Source organism: Silene latifolia, chromosome 10 (assembly GCF_048544455.1).
Source record: "Silene latifolia isolate original U9 population chromosome 10, ASM4854445v1, whole genome shotgun sequence".
Lineage (NCBI taxonomy): Eukaryota > Viridiplantae > Streptophyta > Magnoliopsida > Caryophyllales > Caryophyllaceae > Silene > Silene latifolia.
Genome location: NC_133535.1, coordinates 48,649,931 through 48,662,301, shown reverse-complemented (window position 1 = coordinate 48,662,301; position 12,371 = coordinate 48,649,931). Strand labels below are relative to the sequence as shown.

The following is a 12,371-nucleotide window of genomic DNA, read 5'->3' as shown; positions in this document are numbered from 1 at the left end:
TTATAGTTGCTGAAATATGGTTGTTTTTATTTGGAATTTATATGATTTGTTTTGCTTAATTTGACTCCGTGAAAGATATTTTACTGATGTTTGTCATTTGCATTCTATTATTTCGTAGGCAGGTTTAATAGCAAGAACGATTTTGTAGTATGTGAGTTATTTATTTTTTGGGCTAGCAATTTTGATATATTGCGATTACTTGATTAATTTGTGGTTCTTAATTTGTTGCGGTGATAAAAGTAGGCCCACAAAAAATCATATAAGAGCATTTGTATTCAACAATAATTAAATTTGTAGTTACAAGAGTGGTATTAATGTATAATAGTGTATACTATTGATTGCGTTTGTGTTGTAATTTTATGTTAAGAGTTTGTAAAACATTCAACTCAGTGGGAGTGAGTCTAAAGATGAACCCAACACAAATACAACTAAATTTTTAAAAAAAATTAGAGTGATCAACTAATAATTTTGTTTCTGAATGACTTAACGGCTTAACCCCATTTTGAACTAGAAATTTGGGAACTGAACCTCACCTAAACCTTAATCTCAAACATTACGCCCAATGTGTATAAACAAATAATAAGTATGACGCATATCATTCTCTAACTGCGAAATTTGACATAAAATCATGAAATAAGAAACAATTCAAATAAAAACCCGTGAATTTCACGGGCCACAAAACTAGTCATATTTTAAAAGTTTCATTTTGCAAAGTTCTTAATTTTGTTCCCCACATAATCAACAAGTGCCAACAAAGAGCACCTCATGAGTTAAAATTTTGTTAATGAAAAAGATCCATGATTATTACTTCAATTAAAATTAGATGTAGGTTCTTTCATAACAGGTTGTCATTGACGAACATAGGTTTTTGGTACGCGGCAACAATTTCTTTTCCCATAATTATCTTCCATCTTGTGACATCTTATGTTTTCAAATTTATTTTTCCCTAAATGTTGTACATAGTAAAGCGAAATAAAAATAAATAATTGGCCTTCAATTTTTTAACTCTAAAAGTTGTCAAATAGCACCTCCCAAGATTTAAACCTACAAAAGTGAGAAAGCTACTATGGCATATTATTAAGTTGCCTATGCTAAAGACTATAGAACTATAAAACCCAAAAATTTATCGCGTAATTAAAAAGCGTTTGAGTCTATTTTTGACAAGAGTACATTTAAATTACGATGAAGAATAAACACATGAACCACCGTACAAACAACATTCTCTTTTAAAAAAAATCCATACCATCAAATATACTACGAGTATAAAATAAAAACGCCCCGTGAATTTCACGGGTAATATAACTAGTTGTCATTCATTTGGCAAATTATTTTATACCTTCAAATCCCAATATGAAAGGATAAAAAAGAAAATTAAACACTTTTTTTTCGTAATTGCTCTTTCATGGACCAATTTTATGTTTTCATGGATATTTTTCCATAAAATTTCCAAACAAAAAAAAATTAGTAATTTTACTCTCTTAGAACCTAATAAAAATTCACCAATTCTTCAATTATGCACATTAATTCTCAAATTGAACAACCAATTAGTTTGTTTTATAATTGATTACATTGAGTTCCTGAATTAATTTAATTTAATGGTGTTTTTTAGCATAATTTTTCAATTATGGTTTTTTTGGGGAAAGATGATAGTGTGTGGGGAGGGCTGGTGGTTGCGAGGTGGAGGCATGATGACGGAATTTGGGTGGTCGTCTGTGAGTGGCGAAAGGCAGTGGGTCTAGCTGTGTGATGGAAGGGGCGATGGTTCTGGGTGGGTTATGAATTTGGGAAGGGCGGGCCTAGCGGCTGTTCTGGCCACCGATGGGCAGGGAAGGAGTGGTGGTGACCCAGTAGGGTGGATGGTTTGTGGTGGTTGTAGGTGGTGGTAGCTTATTATTTTTTATTTTTTATTTAGGAAGGTTGTGGTTGAGTAGTAGAGGGAAGAAATTGAGAATGAAATTGAAAAAAAGGCGTTGAAATGAAAGGGTAGAATACTCAATTATGTCCATGATTGAGTAAATCATGCTCATGAAAGAGCATAACCCTTTTCTTTGTTTCATGAACATAAGCCGAGGGAAAAAGGCCAAGCACGTGCTCGACTAGCCTCATTATCACCCCTACTCCACCCCGGTACATTGCAATAATACTTGATATATGTATGGCTCTGATACTAAAATGTAAGATCGCTGGAAAGTAATATGAGAAGTTAGGATACGCTATTCAGACAAGATGGCGTGATCCACCACTAATTTGACATATGGTTACATTCAACAAGAACCAACAGTGACAATGGTTTGTCATAGTAAATCCAGGTCCTATAGAACACTCGAACCCCTAAGAAAATTAAAAATCAAGATAAAATGAGCCACATCAAATTCAAGCATACGAGAGTATCGAAACAGAGTAACCAGGTTCCAACACTAATTAATGAAACTAATCCATCCTGCCCTTCAAGATCCGCTCCTTGATCTCAGTTGGCGTCCTGGACACATTCACCATACAATTAATCAATAATCATGCCAAAACCATCCACAAAAGACTTTATAAACATCCAAAAACTTGTATCCAACCCACACACACACGTGATTCATTCTCCACACGCGCGCGCGCGCACACACACACACACACACACAAAGCAGTTGAGGAGGGTACAGTGGTCCTTGAGAGATGAATACGTGATTTATTATAGCGTGAGACTAATCCACTAAATGTTAACCCACTAACTCATAATAATTAACTTATTTAATAATCATATCTGACATTCTCACGAGAGTTCATATTTGAATTTGTGTATAGTTTTAGGGTACAATATACAATGTACAGCGTGATCTCAGTAGTTGAGTCCGATATCATCAATGTACTCTGGTTACTATGCTGTGTAGAGGCCGAGATTTGATACAATGAGCATAAGGTAAACATTCAATTTCCCCAACCCCATATTAATGCAAACAAAGCATCTGAACACAAAAGGCAAAAGTTTCCGAAAGCAAAAATAAACAAGAGCACTTCACTCACACAAGATAAAAAAAAAAACATTCAATTTCCCCAACCCCATATTAGCAGAAACGAAACATCTGAACACAAAGAGCAAAAGTTTCCAAAACCAAAAAGAAATAAGACCACTTTACTCACACAAGATAAACATGTGCTCCCCATCCACTAAGACAGTCCCTATCAACTGAGGCCTGCAGAGCCTGGGAGACTGTCTCAAACAAATCTTCAGGTTCCTGAATCAAAACCAGATGAAAATCAAATCAGCCATTCTGTGATACAAACATTTCATGCAGTCAGATTCCAAATATCTTATATAATTATCGGCGGATGTGTTCTGTGCAACAAGAAAACATCTTATTATACCGGATTATCTTGAAATTTCAAAACTGAAAATCTAAACAGCTGGAGACAGCTAAGCAAATACTCGATTTAAAAGGAATGACATATCCAAATAGAGATCTACATTTGAAAGAAAGTACCTTAATATCTTAGTCTCTAAGAGACTAAAAATTTAAAAAGATACTAAGCATATGTGAAACAACGAATTAAGACAGTACACATGCTCCATGCAATACACCGCCACAGGAGAAGTAAAAGGCAGCCTACATGGAAATGTTGCCAATAAACCGAGGCACACACTCTTTCCTAATAAGTACCAGAGAAGACATCGACAAGAAAAGCTAGACGGGTTCGTGTTCGTGTTCGTGTCTGTGTCAACTTCAAAAGGGGTCACTCTTCCACCAACCCAACTCGACCCAATTACATAAGGTACATTGGCTAACCCTAACCCGACCCATTAACTTTTTTTATAACTCAACCCACTTATGCAACCAATATATTTGAAGCAGCTCATTTTCAACTCATTTAGCCCATATAACCCTTTAGTATTACAAGGATTTACAACCCAACTACCCAGTATAACCTATCAAACTCATTAGCTCAGAAATGATTAATGATGCTTACTTTTAGACAAGTTAGGTTTTTTACCAAGTCAACCCAACCGAACCCATCCCAATTATGTATTTTGACCCATTTAAATAAATGGGTTATTTGTGCCAGGTTTGTTTAGGATTTCGGAAAATCCCTGACTCGAACCCAACCTAAATAAATTTCACATCTTATCCATGTCAACCCCAATCTTCAATGAGTTGCAACTTCATAATATTAACCTGCTAACTTTGTGTCGTGTTTTTGGATCGGATAATTGGTTGTCAAATCTAGAAAAGGAATCAACAGCCTCCCCCCAACCCTTATACAAAACATACTCATAAACACATCACGACAGAAAACTCCACCTCTATTCAACATTATTATCGAGAACTGAAGCACATAACCCGAAGACAACAACCTGTAGTCAACAACTAAAGATGGAATTCTAGGAGATTTAATCAATAATCCCACAACAGCGATGCCAAGTCAAAGGTCAAAATCCAACCAGCCATTTAAAGTTCAGTACATTGATAATGCATATTGCACCAACACATTTAACATATCATTAGATGACAACACAGTGTATAAAATCGATTCAGATTTAGAGTACACAGGCCTATGGAATTCAAACGCAGAAAGAACAGATATGAACTAACCATGTCAGGCTTGAACATGGACTCACAAGCACCATAAAGAGATTCCGACGCAGTTCCAGCAACAACGAAATCTTTTGCAAGCTCCCTGCATTTGACAAAATCATCAACAAAGACAACAAACATTATTTACAAGAAATTGGAAGAAGCAACATTTGAAGACTGTAGGGAGGATGACCTAGTGTTGGTTACCAGTTCAGTTGGGTTCAAGGAACGGGTTTGAATTCGTAGAACCCTAGCTTACCCTACCAATGTTGACCGTGTTCGGATGGGTTATTGTCACTTTAAGATGATTTGTTGGCACTGAGTTTTTTAAAAAGAAAACTCCAGGATTATATTTGACCCAATGATTCTACCTGCCTACCCACTGAACCGCCATGCAGAAAATGCAATAAGATTGAAGACACCAACCAATATCAACCAGTCATGTCAAACAGTCAAACGAAAAAGGAGTGTGAAAAAAAAAAATCAGTTTCCCACACCAAACACAACCCCTAGCTCCTATTATATATAATAGCTAGGTAAAAAAGAAATACATATTGTATCCTATTCCCTCATAAATTTATTCACAAGGCCAAAACCCCTGGCCTTCATCAATGAATTCCAAGCTCCAAGGAGTCATTGTTTCTATTTTTTTAAATGCTTTTATCTTGGAATTTGCTTGGCTCAACGTTCTAGGTTGCGAACTCCCTCCATTCCTGTATAGACGAACTAATTCGTGAGCCACACTGCTGCACCCCAAACCGTGTAACACACTAACACTGGAATGACTATTTCACAAGTGATCAATCTGGCATTGCTTGAAGAACAAATCCTTTCTTATAATCAGGCCAATATTTCTTAAGAGTAAAAACGCACTCAGCAGGAGCTAGTTAATCTAAAGAGTTGGCCTACATCATGGAAAAGGGGCTATATGCATATATGCTTCCTACTTGGCATTTTATGAAAGTCAACTGCTTGAATTATTGATCAGCTGCAGACTCTCGGAGTGTTAGAGAAACACAATTAAAGCACCACAAATTGGCCGTATTGTAGGAGTTTTAAGTTTTAACCACTGCATCACACTAAGAAGAAAGGGGTGATAGAAATTCATCAGAAGTAAACAACTTCCTGCGTCTTTCAATGCCTAACTTTCAAAGGGCAAATCAAATATGTTGAAGGAGAGAGTCCGTATTAGATATGTGAACAAGAATTAGGGCTAACATTATCGAACATGGATCCCGACACTTCATGGCAACCCATTTATAATCTTTTTTAAGGTAACCGGTGACCACATTTTGAGGGGGTATAAGATGACTAAAACCCCAAAATTAGGCTGCGCAACGAGCGGGATTATTCCCATGGCATGGCTGAAACTTCAATTTAATATCAAGACTGTGCTAATAAGAGAGAGGGGGGGGGGGGGGGGGGTTGTTCTCACACACCCTTAGCTTGCTTGCACAATCATTAGTTTTCAATAAGGAAAATCATAGCTTCTTATCAAATACTATTGTATGTATGCTGCTTATAAGGAACTCAAACTTACTAAGTACTCCTACATTTTATATCTCCTGGAGTACAAAGCCCTGCTGCCCAGGATTTTACACTTACACATTACCCACTGTTAATAAAATCACTATAAAATTGAGGCCTTCAAAGAGTCCAAACCATATAAACAACTGTTACTCTGAAACATGGAATTTTTTCGGCACAAATGGATGCAAATTATTTCAGTAGTGGATTTAGAAAAACAAATGTTTTTATGGTCCAGTTGAAAAAAGAATAACCAAAACCCTAGAATTTAGAACATAAATTAGTAAGAACGATTATTATATTACTTCATTCCAATTTTCTATACTTTTAGCTGGGATCCAAGTTTAGATCGCAAAAGCTATATGTAGTAATATACATAGAAACGACTATCAAAATCTACATTGAAATACAATAGAAATTAAAAAGCTCAACAAAACTGCGATGTGTCCAGTGATTAAAATGACACTGCAAAATATAGATTTCCATGGTGATTATGTCATGCACTCATGCCGAGCCAAGGAGTTTCAAAAAGAGTAAAACCAAACCCTCAGCAGAAGGATTTGTGCATTACATTTAGCCTTTTGTTTTATCTCTACTTTTTTTCCTTTTACCATACTAAAAGTCTAAAACAGTTCAATGTCTCATGATCACAGTCAATGTTCATACAAACTTAAGACAAAGTTACAGAGAAGAGAGAGCATACTTGGCCCCAATGGAATCCATTGTGCATATAAACGGCTTGTCATCATCACCCAGTCCAGCAATGACTGGCTGGCAAAAGTATGGCCCAAACCTGTAAAAATTAATAAAAACTTTTGGTCACATTTAAAGACATCAATCACATCCATAAGCTGTGCAAAAAATATTATAATCAGACAACAAATACTGAAATCAAACAACTTGAGTTCCAATGTACTTCCAGTTCACAGAGGTTTCATCCACTAGATGAGAAGAGAAAGCAAGATCACTTGTGCAGTTGTGGCAACATGACAACCACATAATAATAAGTATATAAACCTCTTACGCATCCCAGGAACTACCATGCTAAGAGCCTAAGAGTATTGAACACCAATGAATCCTCTTCAGCAAGATAATGAGGAAATAATCTATATGACCTTGTTTTCGGTAAGTAGATATGTTATTCCTTGAAAGGGAAGGGACGAGGAATTTCCTTGCAAGGAACGAGATTTGAACCCTACTAGGAAACTCTTAATATATTAAGCTCAAAGAGCTCTAACAGATCTCATAGAACCAAAAGGTTAGAAATAAAGGTACATACAAATAATGACAGCTAACCTAAAATCAAAGAATGTAATTAGATAAAACAAGGGAACCAACCTCTTCTCGTACAAAATAGCAGAAACGAGGCTCGCAAAAGTTTCAGGCTTCATGCTCCTCTCTTCTCTCAGCTCATACAACTTGTGCCGAAAGTTCAAACGCTGGCACCTTCAAAAAAAACATCCCAAAATTCAAATCCATAAGCTTTTCCAACATCATTTTCCCTCGAAAACAACAAATAAAATGCAAAAACCCGGACAACGCAGTTTGAAAAACCTAATTAATCCAGCCAGCCAATACCCTAAAATCAAAGATTATAAGGTTGTCACATAATCATATTTCCCCCTAAACAACAAATCACAGAAAAACAGTCTTACCAACGTGATTTTCAACCTAAACCCTACATAATCTAATGAAAAATTGGGAAAGGGGAAAGTAAGAGCACAAAGAGGATGAATGAATGATTTACAAGGTTTGAGAATCGGTGGCAAGACCAGCGAGACCGATGAAGAGACGATCACTGATTTGATGAATACGCTGGAAATCAGTAGCAACGGTTTGAAGTTGAACACCGAGACGACGATCGCTAGCGATAGCGAAGCAGTTCTTGCCTACCATTGCGACAAGGGCACTCCCATTGTACTCGAAGATCTGCAGAAATCATGAATTGAATAAGTTGAATCGAACAACAATAGAGTTTAAAATTAGGGTTTGACGGAGGAATTGAATAACTTACCGACATTGCAACGGATAGAAAGAAAGAAGATGGTGGGAGTGTGAGTAGATGAGAGACGGAGATTGGTGAAGAAGAACCAAGAATAATACTCGGAATAAGGTTTTTAAAGAAGAGCTCACACAATGCAACAGATGTCTTGGGTAGCAAGAAGACCTCACTTTATTCTTGAGTCATTCTTACCATTAAATTAAGGGGCCGTTTGGTTGACTATCTGGATTGGAATGATTTGCTCCATTCTAATATTCAGTTGGAGTCTTTTGGAATGAGGTTAGATACCCAATGGATTCTAACTTCATTCCAACCCCTAAAATCACATACTCGGGGGGTGTTTGGTTGGAGGAGTTGGAATGGAATGGAATGGATTTAATCCATTCTAGTGTTTGGTTGAGCTATTTTGGAATGGAGTTAGAATCCGGATGGATTCTAAATCCATTCCAACCCCCTCTAATCTCATACCCAACCTTTAACCCAAGATTCTAACTCCATTCCATAATGTTTAACATTTCATTCCATTCCAAGGTTCAACCAAACAATATAAACCAAGTATGGGATTTAGAATCCATACCACATTGGTATGAGATTCCAATCCATTTCATTCCTTCCCGTCGAACCAAACGCCCTCTCAATTTGCCCCTTTGGTATCAAACTTCATTCCTCCATTTTACAATTTTGAGATAAACCAAACAAGTTTATGAGGGAATGGATTTAGAACCCAATATCATTATAGATTCATATTCCAATCCATTTCATTTCATGCTATTGAACCAAACGCCCCCTAAGAGTGTTGGTCTTTCATAGGGATGTTGTTAATGGGACGGGGCGGATGTGGAGGTTGGGCAATCTGCACCTGCATTTGCGAATTATAATACATATTCACAAGTCACACCAGCCCAACGACAAGTGTGGGTGGGACTTTTCAAACCCGCACCCGTCCCGCGGATATTCATTAACCCGCCAAATTACCTTTCTCCAAATAAAATAATTTTTAAAAATACTAATTTTGAATCTAAAACGTACTATTAGTCTCGTACAACTTATACAAATACTTAACTCGTTTGACAAAAAGCAGCGCCATTAGGAAGGGATATAGTGCCGAAGCTTCAACTAATGGTGCTGCTGGGTGTAACAACCCAGATTATATAATAAAGGAAAAACGTATTATAAAAGAATAATCAGAGTATAACACTGATAATAGGGTCAAGGTGGCGGAAACACCTGACCAATCCGGTTCGCTACTAAATCCAAAACCAAAGCCATTACATTATTAAGTGTATCTCAACTGAAAACAAAGTCCTAATTCATTATTCATCTCGCCTCTCGATGCATCCCAAACAAGCATCATCAACAGAGCACCCATCCAAACAACTTGAGAATGGGGGGTCGATAATCAGTCGGGAGTAACTAGATGCTCTCCCAGTCATGTTTGCAACAATTGAATACAACCAACAATCATTAACAATTGAAATGTACAACCAGTAAACATTTGAGATCATCTATACTCATGAAACCCAACACAACTTACCATACTTTACCAACCTTAGACGGATGCAAACATGCTGATGTGTCCATTTTATATATGATTTTATCCCTATTTGAGCTCTATTTTTAAATGTCATTTGCACTAATATTAGTGATTATGTGAGCTAATTCCGTGTTCTAATTGTATTTGCTTGTATTCATTATGTTTTGTAGGAAATTAAGCTTTTAGTAGCTTTTTCCCGTCAAATAGCAAGCATACAAGTTCACGAAGCTAACAAGACTAAGCATGACCGCGGAATGGTGTTTTGGTAATTTCCAAGCCCGAGTAAGAAGCATCGAGCTTGGGTTGATGAATAAGTGAAGAAATAAAAGTCAAGCCCAAAAGAAAGTCCAAAGACCAAGTCAATTTAGAGCAAGCTTAGGATGCTCTTTGGATGCTAATATCACATTTAACCGGGTGACTTAAGATGGGATTAATGGCTCACATTGGATCCCCTTGGCATTTAATCAAGAAGTGAAGAGATTTGAAGCAAGCTTTGGGATGCTCATTTGATGCTCTTAGGATGCATACTAAGCCTTCAACCGGAAAAATTAAGGAGCATTAAGACTACACATTGGATTCCTTTGCAATTAAAGACGGAAATTAAGAGAAAATAGCTAGAACATCACGACCCCTATATAAAAGGTGTTGATCAACACTTTTTACACACCTCTTTCCTACACCATTTTCTTACTCTTATTTCAGTCCTTAGATTAGAATAAAATGTAGGTTAGATTTCCTTTATGGTATGTTTGGGAACCTTGAATTGGAATTAAATTCCGTAATTGAGACATTTCAAGTGTTTGGGAACCCCTAGAATTTGGAATTGGAATTGACTCAATTCCTTATCAATTCCAAGCTAGTTAAAATTTGGGGTTCTCAAATACCTACCATATAGTAGTCATTTCAATTCCATCACTTCTTACGTTTTATTTTGTGATGCAAATTTCATCGCAATATTTTTATTTATGATATTTTTTCCGATCGCAAATATTTTCCGAGATAATATTTTTTTTTTCAAATATAAAACATCCAATGACCTCGACCCAAATCCGTCTCGCCCAAGTTCAATTCCAATTCCAATTCCATGGGTTTCCCAAACGCAATATTGAAATTGGATTTGGAATTGAATTCAAACATTTGAATTGCTACAATTGAAATCATGAAAATGAAATCAATTCTCCGTTTCCAAACACTACCTTATGTTATTTACATTTCCTTTAGCATTTCAATATTATACTCCCTCCTATCCACTCTTTTCTTCCCTATTTCCTAAAACGGATTATTCAGGTTTTTTTCTTCCCCTTTCCTTTTTGAGAAAGTTTTTATTAATATTATACTCTTACCTCTTTCCACTCACCAAACCCAACTATATACTTTATTAATATTTATTTCTAATTATTCCTACCTCTCTCCAATAACCAAACCTCACTCATCACCTTTATTAATATTTAATCATAATTATTCATACCTCTCTCCAATTACCAAAACCCCACTCATATATTTATCAATCTTATACTCCCCACCCTTAATTCCCGTGCCCACTTCAAAGGGGAAAAAAACGATGGATAGGAGGGAGTATTACAATTTTCATTCAAGCATTTATTCTTCATTTCCAAGTTTCATTTCCAATTATTAATGTAATTCTACTTCTTAGATTGTTCTATTATCTCCCTTGTCATTTCCATTATCAATTAGTTATTATGATCACTTTATCATTTGTCATTAGTTTAGTTTACATTATGCAAGAGTAGGTTACTTTGTCTAGGGAATAAGGGAAGCCATGCATAAATAGTTTTTGCAATTGTTGAACTATGATGTTATAATATCGTTTCATTGTTTCTTTCACATGTTTGCATTGTATTGTTAGTCTTTAATAATTGATCACTATCTTAGATTTAATTTGTTAATTCACTTTTATAAGTCGAGAGACATGAAAATGAATTAGACTAAACATGTGTTAGTAGAACAACCTAGACATAACGAGAGTTCTCTAGGACCCGATCTATGGTTGACAATAAGGCCGAGAGGTGGTTGCCTTTAAGCCTAAACAATTAGCGACATTAGCAACTCTTATGTTTAATTTGAGCATTTACATAATTTGCATGTGTGACCTGACCTCCCTAGACTCTCCCTTTATTATTATTGTTTCATAAACCCAAACAAAATAATTAATCGATAACCGACCTTGATAAAATTCACCCCATAACAACTTATATAGCAACTCCTGTCTCCTTGTGTTCGACCCCTTCGCACTACATTCATTTGTGTCTAGGGAAATTTATCTTTGATTAGGTGTGCGACAAAGCCTATCAAATTTTGGCGCCGTTGCCGGGGAGCACGGTTTTGTTTGCTAATTAGTTATTGAATTTTATCTTTTTTATTTTGTCTCGAGGAACACTTGTTCCTTGGGATCATCTCATGGTTTCCTTGTAGTTTTAGTGCCTATTTTGTACGTAATAAAGCCTGGCCTTTCATAATGAATTACGAATTCGTCCCACAACTCCAAGATGAGCTTTTTCATGACTATTTTGACGGATTCTACTACTTTTGCGATGGTCTCATCTACCTTGGGCATGTCCTTAATGGGGATTACTTGGGTCATTTCGTGCTTTGTGGCATGAATTTTGAGACCCGTGAATTTTCTCTAAAGTTGAGTAATGGGAGTGTCTACTACATGGCCGGGCCGGAACTTTGGAATTTCTTAGATTTCATGGCTACCGAATGTCGAGAGTTAGCGTACCAATTCGAT

At 36.3% G+C, this 12,371-nt stretch overlaps 1 protein-coding gene across 1 annotated transcript; it reads right to left on the bottom strand.

Moving 5' to 3' along the window:
- Positions 1–2,168: 2,168 nt before the first annotated feature.
- Positions 2,169–8,323, bottom strand: LOC141605609 (proteasome subunit beta type-3-A-like). Its single transcript, XM_074424456.1, has 7 exons — positions 8,101–8,323; positions 7,834–8,015; positions 7,425–7,532; positions 6,790–6,879; positions 4,578–4,662; positions 3,130–3,224; positions 2,169–2,479 (listed from the first exon to the last, which is right to left on the bottom strand). Exons 1-7 carry the CDS (start codon positions 8,104–8,106, stop codon positions 2,431–2,433), a joined length of 615 nt encoding a protein of 204 aa, XP_074280557.1. The 5' UTR covers positions 8,107–8,323; the 3' UTR covers positions 2,169–2,430.
- Between the last annotated feature and the right edge of the window lie 4,048 nt (positions 8,324–12,371).

Bases quoted from the DNA above. Each gene is read 5' to 3' on its own strand.
- LOC141605609 (XM_074424456.1), bottom strand. The intron at 7,533-7,833 runs GTAAATCATTCA...TTTTTTTTGAAG, and splicing joins GCCACCGATTCTCAAACCTT to GTGCCAGCGTTTGAACTTTC. The intron at 3,225-4,577 runs GTTAGTTCATAT...GTTTTGATTCAG, and splicing joins CCATGTTCAAGCCTGACATG to GAACCTGAAGATTTGTTTGA.